Source organism: Erinaceus europaeus, chromosome 16, assembly GCF_950295315.1.
Source record: "Erinaceus europaeus chromosome 16, mEriEur2.1, whole genome shotgun sequence".
Classification (NCBI taxonomy): domain Eukaryota; kingdom Metazoa; phylum Chordata; class Mammalia; order Eulipotyphla; family Erinaceidae; genus Erinaceus; species Erinaceus europaeus.
The window spans coordinates 8,685,681-8,704,502 of NC_080177.1; the positions used below are offsets into that span (position 1 = coordinate 8,685,681).

Genomic DNA, 18,822 nt, shown 5'->3' on the forward strand with positions numbered 1-18,822 from the left:
AAGCAGGTCTGCAGGTGTCTGTCTTTCTCTCCCCCTCTCTGTCTTCCCCTCCTCTCTCCATTTCTCTCTGTCCTATCCAACTACAACGACATCAATAATAACTACAACAATAAAACAACAAGGGCAACAAAAAGGAAAATAAATAAATTTTTTAAAATTTTTTTTAAAAAAGGAAAGAAAGAAAGAAACACACTAGCTACTTCAAATAGGGGGTGATGGGTGCAGAAAAATCTGGCCTTGTGAGTGGAGGCAGGTTTAGACCACAGTGAAGGGAGAACAGAGAAAGTGTCAGGGTAGCAGGATGGGGATCTACTCAGCCCCTGGTAGTACAGGAAGGGGTGGCGATGTCAGAAAGTAGGAATGTAGAGAAGGAGCCTGGAGAGCTGACACCGGGCTGGGGAGGGCAATCACAACACATTTGCTGATGTTGTGTCTTAAAATAAGTAACTAGGGGGTCAGGTGGTAGCACAGCGGGTTAAGCACACTTGGTGCCAAGCTCAAGGACTGGCATAAGGATTCCGGTTCAAGCCCCAGGCTCCCCACCTGCAGGGGAGTCACTTCACAAGTGGTGAAGCAGGTCTCCAGGTGTCTGTCTTTCTCTCCCTCTCTCTGTCTTCCCCTCCTCTCTCCATTTCTCTCTGTCCTATCCAACAACAACAACATCAATAACAACAACAATAATAACCACAACAATAAAAACAACAAGGGCAACAAAGGGGAAAATGAATAAATATTTTAAAAAATAAGTAACTACATTTTAAAAGGCTCTCTGTAAGAGAACACACCAGTAGAGATGGCACTTTCCCTTGCACTGCATTCCCTTCTCACTGCCTAGTTACTTCATGGGGGTGTGAACAGGGGGCCAGGCAGTGAGAATTTTTAGCATTAAAAATAGCATGTTTAATTTCACCAGTGTACTCTGGAGCCCCACCTCTCCTGAGCCCTGCCCCACTAGGGAAAAATAGAAACAGGCTGGGGGTATGGATCCACCTGCCAATGCCCACGTCCATCGGAGAAGCAATTACAGAAGCCAGAACTCCCACCTTCTGCATCTCATAGTGACCCTGGTCCATACTCCCAGAGGGATAAGGAATAGGGAAGCTATCAATGGAGGGGATGGGATACGGAACTCTGATGGTGGGAATTGTGTAGAACCGTAGCCCTCTTATCCTACAGTTTTGTCGATCATTCTTCTTCTTTTTTTTTAATATTTATTTTACTTACTTTTTCCCTTTTGTTGCCCTTGTTGTTTTATTGTTGTAGTTATTATTGTTGTTGTTGTTGTTGGATAGGACAGAGAGAAATGGAGAGAGGAGGGGAAGACAGAGAGGGGGAGAGAAAGACAGACACCTGCAGACCTGCTTCACCGCCTGTGAAGCAACTCCCCTGCAGGTGGGGAGCCGGGGTTCGAACCGGGATCCTTATGCCGGTTTGTCGATCATTCTTAAATTAATCAAATAAAATAAAAAATAGCATGGATAGACCTCCCCAGGATGAGGAGACAACTTAGTCATAGAGCATAGTGGACACATATAGGAGAGCCTGAGTTCAATCACTAGCGCCATATAAAAACTGTTGAGGGTGGGGTCAGGTGGCGGTGTGCCTGTTTGAGAGCATGAATGACTGCACAAGGATGCAGGTTCAAGCCCCGGTCCCTGCCTATAAGGGGGAAACTTCACGAGTGATGAAGCAGTCCTGCAGGTGTCTCTCTGTATCTCCCCCTGTTTAATTTCTCTCTGACTTTCCCCAGTAAATAATAAAATCGTGGAATGGTGCATTGGGGTTTTTTTGTTTGTTTGTTTATATGTTTGTTTTGCCACCAGGGTTATTACTGAGGCTCATTGCCAACAGTATAATCCACCCCACCTGGTGGCCACTTTTCCCTTTTTTTTTTCTTTCAATTTTTATATGGCAGGACAGAGAGAAATTGAAAGGGGAAGGGGGAGGATATGTACCTGCAAACCTGCTTCACCACTCATGAAGTCCCCTGCCAGCAGGGAGCGGGGCTGGAACCAGGGTCCTTCTGCATGGTATAGTCTCTCTTAACTGAAAAAGTAATAGGTTGGGAAGGGGGATGTTGCCCATTGGTCAGATCACGTGCCTTCCCATCCATAAGCCTTGGCTCAGTCCCCAGCACCATGTGGGAGCACCGTGAGAGCTCCTCAGAGAGTTGCATGGAGGGTAGAACAGTACTTTGGTGTCTCTCTCCTCTCCCTCTCCCTCTCCCTCTCCCTCTCCCTCTCCCTCTCCCTCTCCCTCTCCCTCCTTCTTTCTCTCTCCCTCTCTCTCTCTCTCTCTCTCTCTCTCTTCTCTCTCCAGTCACTCTCTCCAGATATGCAGAGTAAAGCTGGAGGCTGTCAGTTCCTTTGCATAAAATAGTAGCTGGAGAGGTTGGCTCAGGGGGTAGAGCATAGGACTTGCATATTCATAGAGTTCAGTCTCCACAAGATCAAACTGAGTGATGCTCTGGTTCCTTTTATCTCTCAATCAATAAAAAAAAGTCTTTAAAAAAAAAAAAGTAGGTCTTGTGATCCGGGAGGTGGCACAGTGATAAAGCTTTGGACTCTCAAGCATGAGGTCCCGAGTTCGATCCCTGGCAGTACATGTGCCAGAGTGATGTCTGTTTTTTTCCTCTCTCCTCCTATCTTTCTCATAAATACATAAAGTCTTAAAAAATTTTTTTTAAATAAAAAAGGAGTTGGGAGATAGTGTAGCGGGTTAAGCGCACACGGCGCCAAGTGCAAAGACCAGTGCAAGTATCCCTATTGGATCCCCCCGGTCCCCACCTGCAGGGGGGTCGTTTCACAAGACGTGAAGCAGGTCTGCAGGTATCTATCTTTCTCTCCCTCTCTTTGTCTTCCTCTTCCTCTCTCCATTTCTCTCTGTCCTATCCAACAACAATGACAGCAATAACAACAACGACAATAAACAACAAGGGCAACAAAAGGGGAAAAAATGGGCTCCAGGAGCAATGGATTCGTAGTGCAGGCACCAAACCCCAGAGATAACCCTGGAGGCACCAAAAAAAAAAAGATACAAAGCAGAACAATTTGCTACATAATCAGAAACCCAAAGGTAAAAGTGTAGCAGATGAAATGTGGGGTCTTCATGTTGGAAGGAGACGGGAAGTCTATTTTAGGTATATTCCAAGGGGATGATCATGATTTTACTAATTTTTGTCTGAGCCTAACAGCTAACATGCAGGTGAACTAGGAGTATTATCTGGGAAGATGGTGTCAGAGCTGAAGGTAGGACTAGGAAGCTAGAAAAGGGCAGAGAATAGCGCTCAGATATGGGAATGTATATAAGTACCACTAACTGTAAACTCCATCAGTCTGACCTCGGGGACAGGGTGGTGTTTCAACTTCGCTGTTTCTCTGTCAGTGACAGAGAAAGTATCTAAAGTTTGCAGGGCCCTTCAGAGCACTTGGATCTACTTCGTTCCACTTGATCTTTGAGGTCAGCCCTCTAGTGCACCCTTCCCTCTCTCAACAAGAGAGAGAGAGAGAGAGAGAGAGAGAGAGGGAGGTCATGGAAAGCTCTGGAGATGAGCCCCAAAAACACTTAAGTAAAAGGTGGTAAAGGGGGAGTTCAAATTCAAGTCTTCTGACCCAAATATTTCATTGAAGCACTTTGCGTGTGCAAATGCTTCTTAGCAACTTTTGTTAAATTGGATTAAATCCAGCTGAGCTGAAGTGACTTGAACATGGTTAAAAGGACATGTGAGGTGACCTGGATGAGGCTTTGAAAGGATCAGGCTATGAGAAACATCAGGTTCTCACCCAGTTTCTCTCTCAGACTTCCTTCTTCCCTGCCCATTCACCCTCCCCGCTCTGCTCCCCTGAGCACTCTATCTTGTGTTAACTGAAGCCCTCGGAGGAAGTGATTAGTCCAAGAGCTCATGATAGTTTGATGGCAACGGAGAAAGTTACTGTCAGCGCCAGGCAGTGTGCACCTGGCTAAACCCAGACATCACAGTGTGCAAGGGTCCAGGTTCAAGCCCCTGATCCTCACTTGCAGGGGGAAAGCTTCACGAGTGATGAAGCAGGGCTATAGGTGTCTCTTTCCCTCTTTCCCTCTTTCCCTCTCTCTTCCTTTTCAATTCCTCTGTCTGTATTCAGTAATAAATAATAAATAATTTTTTTCAAAAGAAAAAGTAACTCTGAACAAGTAACTTTGGTTCCTTTTTTTTTTTTTTTTCATCTGCTTCCAGCTCAGAATGATGTCCACCGTAACAGCTAGTTAGGACTCATTTCCAGCTTGTTCTTTCTGAGTCTGTTCTAAGCTGCCAGACTATTCTTCACACCGACCAGCAAGCACCTGCTCAGTCAAGACCTTTTTCTTGCTCACTGCACTGCTAAGCCACTTTATTAAAAGCAAATTAGATCTAAAGGAGCTGGATTGGAGTAGTCAGACATGAAATATCACATACAAAAAGTGAGGTGGGGGAGATAGTATAATAATTATGCAAACAGATTCTCATGCCTGAGGCTCTAAGGTCCTAGGTTCAATCCCCCATACCGCCATAAACCAGAGTTGAGCAGTGCTCTGGGGAGAAGAAAAAAAAAAAAAAAAGAAGGAAGGAAGGAAGGAAGGAAGGAAGAAGGAAGGATGAAAATGCTATGAGACAAAATAGAAAGTTGAATTCTTTGCATGGCTTTGCAACTTATCTCTCATCTGAGAATGAGTCATTCATTTCACAGCAGCCTGGGAAGACAGAGACAGCACATGCATTGGGGCTGTCCCTCCGAACTATTCCTTTCTAACTGGAGGGAGTATAACAGAGACTTAAGAAATGGTTCAAATTGAGAGTATGTCCCTTCCTTTTCAGACTTAGAACTGAGCAGTGAATATTCTTTCTTCTTACAAACCACTTCAGGCCACTATTGAAGCAAACAAGCAAGCAAACAGACAAACAAACAGAATGGAGTTTTTCAAGCAATGCAAATTGCCTTAAAATGATGTGACCCTGTATTGCCAAACAATAACCTTTATTTTGATGAGTCCAATGCTTCTCTAGTCTTTTCATTTTTAGTCGTATCTGTCTGGCACCAGCTGAAGGAGTGAACTTCTGTGTTACTTTTAGAACTTGACTTTGGGGGGAGGGGTAGATAGCATAATGGTTATGCAAAGAGACTCTCATGCCTGAGGCTCCAAAGTCCCAGGTTCAATCCCCTGCACCACCATAAGCCAGAGCTGAGCAGTGCTTTGGTAACAAAACAAAACAAAACAAAACAATACAAAACAAAAAGAACTTGACTTTGGGGCTGTGTGTCAAAGAAAGAATGAATCTGTCTAATTCACGAAATGACTCAAGTGAAGAAAGCACTAGAATCTCTCAGGAGCTGGCCAGCTCTAGCATTCTGTGTCCCTTTGATTCCGAGTGGAGACAATATTACCCTGGATCCCTGGGTAAAAGACTGAAAGCCACATGGAGGAGCCAAAGCTGAAAACCCTAGGGTGAGATGACATTAAGTGGGGGAGTCGGGCGGTAGCGCAGGTGGCACAAAGTGCAAGGACCGGTAAGGATCCTGGTTCGAGACCCCGGCTCCTCAATTACAGGGGAGTTGCTTCACAAGCAGTGAAGCAGGTCTGCAGGTGTCTTTCTCTTCCCCTCTCTATCTTCCCCTCTCTCTCCATTTGTCTCTGTCCTATCCAACAATAATGACTACAACAATAAAAACAAGGGCAACATTCCGTGAACTTACAGGGAGCTGGGAGGATATTCTCCACACCAGCTGCCCAGTCATGTATCCGACCTCACTGGAAGTAGTGGTTGGTGAGATCTAAAAGATGTTCACTGTTAACAGCCTTTGTCACCGTGAAAACAAATAAAAACAACAAGTAAGGAGTCCGGCAGTAGCGGAGCGGGTTAAGCGCACGTGGCGCAAAGTGCAAGGACAGGTTCGAGCCCCCGCTCCCCATCTGTAGTGGGGTCGCTTTACAAATGGTGAAGCAGGTCTCCAGGTGTCTATCTTTCTCTCCCCTTCTCTGCCTTCCCCTCTTCTCTCCATTTCTCTCTGTCCTATCCAACAATGACGGCAATAACAACAATAAACAACAAAAGCAATAAAAGGGGAAAAAATCACCTCTAGGAGCAGAGGATTCCTAGCACAGACAATAACCCTGGAGATAAGAAAAAAAATGTTCAGAGTAATTTTAGTGTTTTTCACTAAGCAGAACTTGGACTGGAGTTGGTGTATGGCACCAAAATAAAAGACTCTGGAGGGAGGGTTCAAGCCCTGGAACATGATGGCAGAGGACCTAGTGGGGGTTGTATATTATGCGTGTACAAACTATTGTCTATACTGCCGACTGTAAAACATTAAACCCCCAAAAAAGAAATTAAAAAATAATAATAAGGGTAAAGATTTTTAAAATAATAACTTTAGTGTTTTTATAGTAAAGAATAAATCTTTTTTTAAATAATTTTTTACATTTATTTATTTATTTATTTTCCCTTTTGTTGCCCATGTTGTTTATCATTGTTGTTGTTATTGCTGTCATTGTTGTTGGATAGGACAGAGAGAAATGGAGAGAGGAGGGGAACACAGAGAGGGGGAGAGAAAGATAGACATCTGCAGACCTGCTTCACCACCTGTGAAGCGACTCCCCTGGGTTCGAGCTGGGGGCTCGAACCGGGATCCTTATGCCGATCTTTGTGCTTTGCGCCACCTGCGCTTAACCCGCTGAGCTACGCCCGACTCCCAGAATAAATCTTTAATGATCTAAAACTGAGTAAAATTGGTTACATACAAGTCCCTCCAGAGTTTCTGCCTGCGGTGAAAACTCAAGTAATTATTTGTGATGACTTATCCCATAGATGTCAGTTTAAAGAAATGGGTCATCTGGGCCGAAGAGCCAGCATAATGGTTCTGCAAAGAGACTCTCATGCCTGAGGCTCCAAGGCCCCAGGGTCAATCCCCAGCACCACCATAAGCCAGAGCTGAGCAGTGTTCTAGCATCTCTCTCTAAACTACCTATCTCCTTCCTTCCCTCCCTCCCTCTCCCTAAACCCTTTTCTCTGTATTTCCTTCATTAAAATAATAAAATATTTTTAAAACAAAGAATTGGGTAATGCTTAGCTACTCAACAAAGGATGATAAACTATAGAATTAACCAGATGACTGTTTCTGTTCCTGTGTCAAAGTTCATCATGCTCCTTCTCTTGTTTGGATAGAGACAGTCTCCTTTTATTAAAGCAGTGGCACCCACCATTACATTTCAGTGAGATTCACAGTCTTTGATTGTCCAGCCTTGCTATCATGGCTGAAAGCAACAGTCAGCACTCTCTCTCATTTGCAATGCCCAGAACAAACTTGGAGAGTCTTCACCTGAGGTAAACAACCAGGGCTCTTTACAGAACTCCTTTTCCTTCAGTCAATGATCTTGCGTGTTGGGAGCAGAAATTGCAGAGTGTACGTCATCTGAAATGATCTGCTCATCATCAAAATTCATCTTTGCCGGTTCCCTCTGACTCTCCGTCCTCTTCAGCACATCCCAAAACTTGAGGACGGTGATGGAGCATCATGCAGGCAGACACAGAAATGTTTGATGCAGTCTGAGTGATCCATGGCACACGGGCGGTTGGGGGTAGTCATCTGTCAGTTGTCCTGGGATATAAAATCACGTGAGGAGATCTGGAGACAAACCATTATTTCAGCATTTCAGACAATTTGTTGTTGTTGTTGTTGTTGTTATTGTTCCTGACATGAATATCATGACACCCAGTGTCTTTTCAATGATGTCTTCGTTGTTATGCAGAGACCTCCAGTCTATCAAACACATGTAAATAAATAAAATATGTGTTGGTGTTTCCAAGTATGCCAGGCAGTCACAGCTCAGTATTTCACTGTGGCGGTTAGTATGGGAGCTTTCAGATGCTCAGAGTTTCCTTGTGTGAAGCCATTCTTGGCTGTAATGTCTCTCCAAGGAGCTGCTCTAATTAATGCAAAACACTCAAGATGCTAGTTAATAAATACTAAGCTTCCCCTAAGTGGCACAAAATTAAACTCCTTTATTGAGCCGTTTCCTATATGCTCCTATGTGCTGGAATCATCGGACTAGTGTGTTGTATTTCAGGAAGAAATAAATTTGTAGTTAAGGCAGAGTTTGGAAACAATGATTTTTGCAAAGCAACAACTCTCTCTGTACTGTGTACCTTCCTAAACTCATTCAACAGGGAATACTCTGGGGAAGAAATTAACTGAGTAAATAAAAATATATGGGCTAATTAATGCTTTGAATTATTTTTCCCCTTCAAAAGCTGACAACTGATTGGACATTGGTTATTTGCAGACAGAGACAAAAGGAGGCTATGTCCAAAGAAAACCCCTTTGAAAGTGTTCTTTAAGAGAAAACCCCTTTCGAAAAATGTTCTTTGGGGGGGGGGGTTTAGCCAACCTGTCTCTCAGACCTTGGGAGAACTATGGGTGTTATCCTTGGGGTGGGGGGTAGGAAATGGGAGTCCTGTGACTTCTACCCACATTATCTCAAAATTTTGTAATTCATTATTACATCACTAATAAAAATCATTTGTTATTTTACTTGTTTATTTTTATTGCCACCAGGGTTATTGCTGGGGCTTGTGCTGGCACTATGAATCCACTGCTCCCGGCAGCCTTTTTTGTTTGTTTGTTTTTCTTTATTTTTATTTTAAAAAAGAAAAATTTTAAAGAAAATATTCAAAAAGGAAAAATCTTCCAAGAAATGCCTTACTTAGTCAACTACTGTTTATCAGGTATAATGTCTGCTTTGTTTACCATGCGTGCTGGTGGCTTTGTACAAAGCTACCAAGCATCTTATGTCTTCAATACCTTTTTAACTTTCATAGTTCTGGCCACCTTCTGTTCCCAGCTCCAGACATCAATCCCTGTAATTAAATGAAGAATAATGTCAAATATGACTTAACTACATCTGACCATGGAAAATGGTCAGTGCTTACTTAGATGGGATAAAGTTGTTATATACAAGAAAAACCTTATATTTTGTTATATACAAGAAAAACCTTCCATGTCATTTTGCTTTCAGATCAAGTCTCCTTTAGACCTCAAGTTTGAGAAACACTGGGTTCACTCCTCTGCTTCTCTACTTCTCCTCCCCGCTCTCAATAGCTCCGCATCTTCTAAGATTATGACATATAAAAGTCTCTGAAGTTTACCCAAACAGAACCATGACCCATGAAAGACACAGTGAGTATTGCTGCAAGACCCCCTACATGACCAGTGAGGCTTGTGTGGTTTGCTCTAGTTCCCACTGAGAATGGGAGATGCAAATTAATTTTTTTTTTTTTGCCCTGGGAATCTCCTGTCCTGAAATTAACAAAATACCTTTATCATCATGGTGTTCAGATGGGACAGTTGTCAGAAAGGGGTGTGTGTGTGTGTGTGTGTGTGTGTGTGTGTGTGTGTGTGTGTGTTGGGGCTGGTATAAGGGGAAGAGAAGGGATAGACATTTCCCCACTGTGAATTGCACTGATGCCTTTGCCATGTGGGAACTTGATAAACTCAGCTCTACGGTTGAGTCTAGTGGCATCACAAAGTGTGTGTGTGTGTGTGTGTGTGTGTGTGTGTGTGTGTGGCAAAACCTCAGTATAGTGAACAGGTGAGATTCAAAGATCAACACTGAAGTCTGTGGTGACTTCAGTGTGAGTGGAAAGAAGAAATCTGGATGGCCCAAATGTGATTCTCATCCTTGGAAACAAGCTGTTGATATAAATCATGCCAAGCAAGGAGGTCTGAGGCTTGGAGATGTTTGCGGTATAATGATGTTGATATTGAGATGGAGAGCGATTTGTTTCAATCTAAGTTTGCATCACAGACCTTGAGTGTCAGTTGATCACCACGGGCTCCCCACACCACCACCACCCCACCCCCACCCCCACCCCGCACTTTCTCCCCCTCCCTTCCCCCCTTTCTCAGAAGCCCAAGGATGCATCTCGCACTGTAGTGCAAACAGATCCCCGCAAAGAGGGAGGAAGATAAAATGAATTTAAATTCCAAAGAGGCTCCAGTGCTGGTTTCCTAGTCCCCGAGTCAGCAATGTGTTTGTGAAAATTCAGCCTTTTTGTCTCCCAGTAAAAAGGAGCTAAAATCGACATCGGTGGCCCAGTCTGGTTGCTATTCTTTGCATTTTCTATTCGAGTGAATGAGAGTGAATGAAGTGGCCGGGACCCTTCATTTGATCTACTCAATTGCATAAAGTGACAGAATTCTAATATATTTGTTTAATGCTCTTCAATGGGCTTGCACTTTTTTTTTTTTTTTTTTGCTTGCAAATGAAGCATCGGTGGGCAAAGTTTCGCCTCCCTCAGACACTGGGGCAGATTTCATAACTCAGGGCTGGGGTTTGAAGTGATCTGGAGAGGAGTTTTAGACAAAAAAAAAAAAAAGTGGAAAATAAAGAAGCAGATGTGCAGTTCTTGTAAATTCCTGGAGTGGGCTTGGGGGCTATTGTGCCCCCACGGCGGGCGGTCCCCGGGCTATGCTTTTCATGCTGTAATTGAAACATATTAATTAGATAATTTGTTGTTAGTTTAAACGAAACAAATGCACCCCCCTTTGAGGCTTCACAGTGAGTTGTTTTATCTTTGTTTTTGTTTTTTGTTTGTTTGGGTGTCTCTGTGCATATGGGACTTTCCAGGGAGGTAAAAAAAAAAAAAAAAAAAAGGAGCTGGCATTTATTTACACGAAGCATTTAAGAACAGTCCTTCCCATGTCTCACATGGATAGATTTTTACAGAGGATGGCCTCATTTGTAGAAACATATATTGCCTCCTCCCATCTCAAACTCCCCCCCCCCCCCCCCCCAGTTCGTAGTAACTTCATTGAAAAACCTCCTCCTCTCTCACTTCTAACTTTACCCACACTCTGAACACCTGGTCAGATATATGCTTCCAAGACACTCCGTGTTCTCTTGGCTTGAAAAGGAATTAAAAGCATTGCTAGAATAGTTGAGTCCATCAGAGGATCATTGACTGGCAGCGTTTTGGCTCCTCTTCAGCCTTCCCCACCCTAGACACTGGATGCAGCCACGACTTCTTTGGTGTCAACTCTTGGAAAAGTGCACAAAATCTCTCCATTGTGTTAAGTATCGTCCCCAAGAGCCCAGAGGAAGCCCTTTACAAAGCAGAGAACAGACCACACACACACACACACACACACACACACACACACACACACACAGAGTAACAGAATAGTCACATCAAAATTAAAATAGTGAATATTTCCTCCATTAACAAACTAGAAGAGAACCTGGCTTGATTCTTACAACTGAACGCTGCATGGTATTATCTCTTCTAGTTTCATTTTAAAGCCGTGTGTGTGTGTGTGTGTGTGTGTGTGTGTGTGTGTGTGTGTGTGTGTGTTGACTTTGGACTTGAGCCAGGTGAAAAGATTTAGCATGACAAAGAGTGCCATTGAAGGTATCTAAGTTATAAACTTCCTTATTTGTAGGACACTTCAACTCACCAGGATATAACTCTCAGAGCTGTGGGGATGGGGGTGAGGGGTTGCCAGCAGGGATGGAGTGGGATAGAAGCGTGGGTTTGGTCTGCCTTTGGATTCCTGATCAAGGTCAAAATATCATCAATGGTTTTTTTTTTTTTTTTCCCCTTCTACTTCACTCATTCAACTTCGTCAGAGAAAAGATGCTTGCAGTTGTGAAAGGAGGGCTTACAATGCCCAAGTTATTTCATTCTTTCCACTACACCATGACGAACTTACCAGCTGAAAAGGGTGTTTTCAGAAATGGAGTTGAAATCACTCCTTTGCTAAACAATTCCGGAATAGAATCTGCATCTTATTCCCCCCCCCGCCCCCACGTATTAACTGTGCGTGCACACAGCACTTATCTCTGAATCCTAGTGCCTGCAAGGAGACAGTTGCACCTGTCTGATCACTTGTAAAATGCCGTGGCCCCTGTTCGTTAGCTCTTCACACTCTCTTCATTCTGAGTGTGACTTCAAAGTTAATAAATTCCATGGCATGCCCTTCACTTTCTTTTGTAGGGAGCGACAAAAATGTATTTCGTTGTTGTGAGTGCGAGGGAGTTGTGGGGCACAAAGTTTGTAAAGTTTCTTATAGGGGTGAATAAGTTTTCCAGGCTTTCTTTAGCTGATCTTGTTGATATAATTGTGAACTGGGCTTGATGAATGAGTTTAGTTGTCTCCTCTCTGTGGAGCTATAGTGGCTTCATGCATTTTAATCAGTCCAATGATTCATTTATTTTCCACCTTTTTTTTTTTTTGGCTGTGTGTGGGATCCTTCCTCTAAAAAAAAAAAATGGTCACAACAGGATTAATTACCCTTTGTATTAATCCTATTTTTTTTTAAGGCTAACCCTTTCAATATAAGTGCTGCAGGTGCTAAGGATTTTCCTGATGGGTCCTAGTTTTCATGACTTCTGTGTGTTTCTCTGCATTGCACAAGGATCTCTTGTTTAATCATTTAACACAGTAAAGTGTTAATCGCCCTTTAAGTTTCTCTTTGTCTCTTAACTTCACCCATTGAATACACACCTCACTCTGGAAATATTGTGAGCCCCCCACCCCCACCCCACCCCCGCAATAAAGTTTTCGTTGGCCCTGAGCCATAAATTCATGGCAAATTTTAAATCTCTGAAAAAAAAAAAACCTGAAGATAAGCAAATACTTAAGAGTCAAGCATGCAAAGTAACCTCATTCAGCTCTTGAAAAATAATGCATCAATCATTGTTGTCCCACATGGTGGAGTGAAAAAAGAAACTGCAATTTGAATGGAAAAGGGGTTTTGTTTTGTTTTGTTTTTGACTTGCAGGGTCGAGTTTTGGGCCACTTGTGAAAAAATTCAACAGCTGCAATAACTTTTTCGAGGCACTAAGATATGAATTCTTGTTCCTAATAAGATGCAGAAGAACATAATTAGGCAATGAGAAAGGCTGGTTGTTTCCTTTTGCAGCTCTGTCACTTCAGAGTTCTATATAAGCCTTACAGTGCAGCATACTCTGTAAAATTTATACTTAAAATACACAGAATACAAATAAAGTACTAAGTAAGTTTTTCTCTCAGCTCTACACCTGTGCATCTATCATATCAATAGTTTCCTCTTCCCTAGTAACCAGGCACGTCAGCCATCAAAATAATTTCTCCCCCAGCCTGCAAGCACATACATACAAGGAGATTTGATTGTTTTCAAAGATATATCAGACAAACCGTTCACTGCACTCACAAAGAAACATGGTGTCTGTCTTGCGAAGTCACTGTTTGGTTCCATGCTTTAAAAAACACACGAAACTAAAATTCGAATTTATGTATTTTAATGAGAAAATATTATTTGGACTAGGTTCATAATTTAACATAGACACCTTTTTTTAAATCCTTTGTCTTGAAACAGGCATGCTGGGAACAAGAACACCAATATTTTCAATGCCATGCTACTTCTGTACAGGGAGAGAGAGAGAGAAGAAGCGAAGAGAGAGAGAGATAGGGGAAAGATGAACATTGTACAGCTCCAATGACTACCACTTGTGTGTTTAACTGAAGCAGGGTCACATCAGAAAAAAACAGTCTGTATTGTATTCCAGCATATTAATTACCTAAGACTCTAAAGGAATATCGCAAACAAAAAGTGCATTTTACACCATATAGAATCATTCCTATTCACAAGCATTTACAATTTTTGTTTCTTTCTTTTTTTTTCTTGCAGCCCTTAAGCTCCTTGGGAAAGTTCTGGCAGCAAACAGAAAGACTTGTCCATGGGGAGGCCTATACAGTGGGTGACATCTCTGTGTTACCAGTCAGCTTGTCCAAAAAAAAAAAAAAAAAAAAAAAAAAAAAAATATATATATATATATATATATATATATATATATTCTAAGGGTTGACCTGGGTGCTTTCTGGGTCTGTGGGTGCTTATTTAATTTCCTATCCCCGCCTTTCAACATTAAAATAAATAACTTTAAGGGGGGGGTCCTCTAAGTTGTCCTCGGAAGTTAACATCCAATGAACTTTTCCCTCTCTCCCCCTGCCCTTCCCCAAACTTGGCCAGAAATGAAAAGTAAACAATCACATTACAGCAGGTACTTATCCAGTGGGCTTGTTTGTTTGTTTGTTTGTTTTGCCCTTCCAGCCTGCCCAGCCCAGCCAACCCGTCCTCCTCCAGTTCAGTTTTACCCAGCACTTTGTAATCAATGCTATGGGACTTTGAGTTTGCTTTGTGTGTGGCCAGGGGACAGGGGCCCTCACCCCCACCCCCACCCCAGCAGCTTCTCTCCCCTTGACTCCCAGCAACCTCGGCTTTTAGCAGGAAACAAAACCACAGACATACAGACAGATGGGACAGGTGGACTGACAGACACTCAGCAAAAGCCAAGGAAGCTGGGCCTCCTCTCGGGGTAACTGTGGTTGCCCCATTCCAGGCAGATGGGCAGACTGAGAAGATGAGATCCGTGGTCCCTGTGGGCTGCAGATTCCCAGGCCTGTGGCTGAGCCCCCCAGGCCCTCCTTTGGGAGAGTCACAGCTGCCTAGAGTTACCTCCCCCTCCGGGGGCAAGCAGGCGGGCAGCAGCTCCAGGCTCCAAGACTTGAGGGCACGGTCCTGAGTCGCGCGGGTGTCCAGAGACAGACCTGGCCTGGGGGTTGGGGGGGTGGAGGGAATTCTAGGGGTGTGCATGATAATCACCCCCCCAACCCCAGGGCTTTTCAGTGGGAGGAGGTTTGACCTTCCCTCCACCATGCCCTAGGATCTGACTGCTGGACACAGACACTGCACCCCAGCCCCTTCACCCAGCCTTCCGCTCCCGCGGGGAGCCTGGGGCGCCCTTCCAGCGCCACTCCGGACCCATCAGCAACTTTGCGCTCGGGACCCCAGACCCAATTCTGGGGGGTGGGGTGGGGTGGAAAGCACGAAGTTTGGCCCAGGACACAATAGACTGGGGTGGTTGCCCGGGGTGGGGGTGGGGTGGGGTGGACTGGGAGCCCGGAAGGGGGTGGGAGTGATCGGGATGGGGTCCTAGAGAGAGAGAGAGAGAGAGAGAGAGAGAGAGAGGCTGGGGAAGGGGTGGCAAGGGAGGGTCAGTGCACAGCCACCGAGTGCAGGGCGGAGGCCGGGCTGGTGAGCGTCTCGCTGGGGGTGGCGGGGCTGCTTTGGCTGGTGGCCGTCTGCGAAGACGTGGGGCTGAGCGAGGGCGGCGAGTTCGAGAGCAGGGCGGGCAGCGGCGCGGGCAGCGCGGGCAGCGCGGGCACGGCGGCCGGCGTGGGCTTGATGGGCACGGGGATGGCGGGCAGCGTCTGGCCGGCGGCGTGGCACAGGGGCTTGAGCGGCACCCCGTAGGCGCTGTAGTCGCCGCCGGCCATGGGGATGGGCGTGGCCGACTCGATCATGCCCGCCGAGCCGTAGACGTGCGACCAGCCGGCGCCCAGCGAGCTGCCCATGGTACTCAACTGGTTGGGCAGCGGGTAGGCGGCGGGCACGGGCTGCATGGCGGAGAAGGCCAGCCCGCCGGGCATCTTGTACTCGCGGGCGATGATGTTCTCGATGGCGAAGGGGTGCTTGAAGCCGGAGGGCTGGGCCACGCCGCCCAGGTTGTAGGCGGCGGCGGCGGCGGGCACCTGCGGCAGGTGCGCTGCGGCCCCGGAGGCGGCCAGGGCGCTGAGCCGCAGCTTGGCCTGGTGCTGCAGGTACTGCGCCGCGTCGGCCGGCTTGCTGGGCGCCAGCGGGTCGGACTTGAGCACCTTGAAGCGCTTGCGACGCCGCAGGAAGCTGCCGTTCTCAAACATGTCCCCGCAGCTGGGGTGCAGCGCCCAGAAGCTGCCCTTGCCGGGCTGGTCGGGTCGGCGCGGGATCTTGATGAAGCAGTCGTTGAAGGACAGGTTGTGGCGGAGGCTGTTCTGCCAGCGCTGCGTGTTCTCCCGGTAGTAGGGGAAGCGCTCCATGATGAACTTATAGATGTCGCTGAGCGGCAGCATCTTCTCGGGCGCACTCTGGATGGCCATGGCGGTCAGCGAAATGTAGGAGTAGGGCGGCTTCTGGTCGCTGTACGTGTTGCGGCCGGGCCGAGGCATCTTCCCGGCTGCTGGCTCCCGCGGGCTGCTGGGGTCTGCAAAACGGGTGACGGGGTGGGGGAGAGGGGCAGGGTTTGGGGGTGTCTGTGTTTGGGGGGGCAAGGACAGACAACAGGGAAGTCTGGCCAGCGGAGGGAAGGCTTGAGGGGGCTGGCAGAAGGGGGACCCGGGTAAGGACAGTCGGGCCAGCCCCGCGCACACTGGGGGGTGGGGACGGTAAAGACAGTGCGGGGTCAGGCCAGCCTAGGGAAGACTTGGGGGAATGGCAGATGGGGGATCCCGGGAAGGACTGACAGCGCGGAGTCGAGCCAGTCTAACGCCGACTAGACTTGGGGCGGGGGGGGGGGGGTAAGGACAGACAGCGCAGACTGGGGGGGGGGGCGGGTAAGGACAGACAGCGTCGACTGGGGGGGGCGGCGGGTAAGGACAGACAGCGCAGACTGGGGGGGGCGGGTAAGGACAGACAGCGCAGACTTGGGGGGGTAAGGACAGACAGCGCAGACTGGGGGGGCGGGTAAGGACAGACAGCGCAGACTTGGGGGGCGGGTAAGGACAGCGCAGACTGGGGGGGTGGGTAAGAACAGACAGCGCAGACTTAGGGGGGCGGGTAAGAACAGACTGCGCAGACTTGGGGAGAGGGGCTGCAGATAGGGAATCTCGGTACCGGAACCCCTGAGCCCCCCCCCCAACTTCCACCGCCCCCGTGCGGAAGGGAGGCCCGCGGGCGGCAAGCGGGGACCCCGGAGACCAGACACCGGCAGAGCTCCATCCACCGCGCGCGGCTCACCTTAAAGTTGTTCCAAGTTGTGCGCCCGCATCCGGTTGTGCCCGCCGCCGCCTCCCTCCCAGCGCCGGGCCGGGCCGGGCCGGGCCGCGGGCTCCTCCGGGCGCCTGGGCTCCAAGCTCCGCGGCTCAGCCCCGCAGCGTCCCGCTCCGCCCGGGACTCAGCGCCGCTGGCGGGCGGGCAGGAGGGTCCCCACGCGGGCGGTGGCCGGGGCGACCGGGGGGCTGGGGCGGGCGCTGCGCTGGGCTGGGCGGCTGCGCGGAGCTTAGGTGGCTGCCTCCATGCCCTCCTGCGCACCATCTGACGGTGGGAAGTGGTGACAGGAGCAGAAAAGACCCCTGTAGCGGCGCTTTTAGTGGGCCACTTCTTAGCTATTATATGACAATCGCCCTGGGAGGAGGAGGAGAAGGAGGAAGGGGGAGGAAGAGGAGGGGGCCTTGGGGGCTGCGGAGGGAGGGGACTGAGTCCGAGCCCGCGCAGCCTGCTCACCTATTTACATGGGCACCTTGGCCAATAGGAATCACTTCCAGCTCCAGCCCGGGCGCGGGGGACGAGCGGGGCGCCCGCGGGGAGCGCGGCCGGCCGGGGGCGCGGCGAGCAGGTACGGGCCGCACGGTCAGCGAGGCGCCGAGCAGGCCGGCCGTGGGGGCGGCGTGGCCGGGGTCTCTCGTCCTCTGTGCATTGTGCGGGCTGCTGGTAGTGGGTTTACTCCAGGCTCGGCTCGCCCGGGAGCCAGAATCCTTTCCTTCCTTCTTTCCCCGGCGCCTACCACTCCCGCTCCGGGGGCGGGTTGCATGCACTCTTGATTACCTCTTCTTCTCCCCTCACCACACTCCATCCCTCGTTTCACCTCAGTCCCCCGCCCCCAGACCCCCCCCCGCCCACCTCAAAGGCTGTTCAGAGTTTGATCTGACTTCCCCAGCCTGAGTCTGTAGCTTTCCATGATAAAAGTTGAAAAACAGTAATAATAATAATGATGATAATGACATGGCTGGGATTCGCTGGGAAGAGTGGGGGGGGGGAGTCCCGTGTGAGAGCCCACTTTGAATCTCCAGGCATTGGTAAAAGAAATAAACAGATAAGTAGACTGGGCGAAGAGGCAAAGTCTGCATGTGACAAGTCCTCGGGATTTGCCTTAGTCCGCACCCAGCCGCTGGCCCGCAGCGGGGGCGTGGGGGCGGGTGGAGGTGCGGGGAGGGGAGGAGCTGGGTCAGTCGGCCGCTCTGGATCCCCGGCGGAACAGCGGGGTCTCTTTCCCCAGGTGGTTTAAGACTTCTGGAGTTAGGTGTTGCCTAGAAGTGTGCATTTTACAGCCGGAAACAACTCCTCAGCCCCCTCTTTTTTATTTTGTACAGAAAAAAACTTAAGTGTCTGGAGCTTGAGCAACAAATGCCTTCCAAGGCTCCCAAATAACTTTAAGCGAATCTCTCTCTCTCTCTCTCTCTCTCCCTCCCTCCCTCCCTCCCTCCCTCCCTCCTTCTCTCCATCTTTCTCTCTCTCTCCCTCTCTCCATCTCTCTCTCTCCCTCTCTCCATCTCTCTCCCTCTCTCCATCTCTCTCTCTCTCCCTCTCCTCTCTCCCTTCTTTCCTTTTTCTTTCTCTCCCTCCCTTCTTTCCTTTCTCTCTTTCCCTCCCTTCCTCTCGTTCTCTCTCCCTTACTTCCTTTCATTTTTTTGCAGAGAAGTGAGGACGAGAAAAACCTCAGGTCATGGGGTGGGGGGCTGTGAGCTCTGTAGCTTTCTGGATTTGTCTTGGGAGGTGGGTCCATGAACACTCCCACTAAGAATGATCGTGTGTATTTTGTGTATCTTGGGGTGTTTGTTGCTACGAAGTGAGGATGCTATAGGCAGGCTGGAAGTAGACACTGCATGGTCCAGGTCACCCATTAACAAAGAAACCCCTTGCTGCGTGGTTACAAACTTCACATCTGCAGGCACACCAATGACAGTGGAAATGTGACCTTTTTCTCCTCCTCTTTCTCCTTCTCCTTCTTCTGTTC

At 48.0% G+C, this 18,822-nt stretch overlaps 1 protein-coding gene across 1 annotated transcript; it reads right to left on the minus strand.

Moving 5' to 3' along the window:
- Positions 1-15,044: 15,044 nt before the first annotated feature.
- FOXB1 (forkhead box B1) lies at positions 15,045-16,043 on the minus strand. Its single transcript, XM_007533835.1, has one exon. It carries the CDS (start codon positions 16,037-16,039, stop codon positions 15,050-15,052), a length of 990 nt encoding a protein of 329 aa, XP_007533897.1. The 5' UTR covers positions 16,040-16,043; the 3' UTR covers positions 15,045-15,049.
- Positions 16,044-18,822: the final 2,779 nt, after the last annotated feature.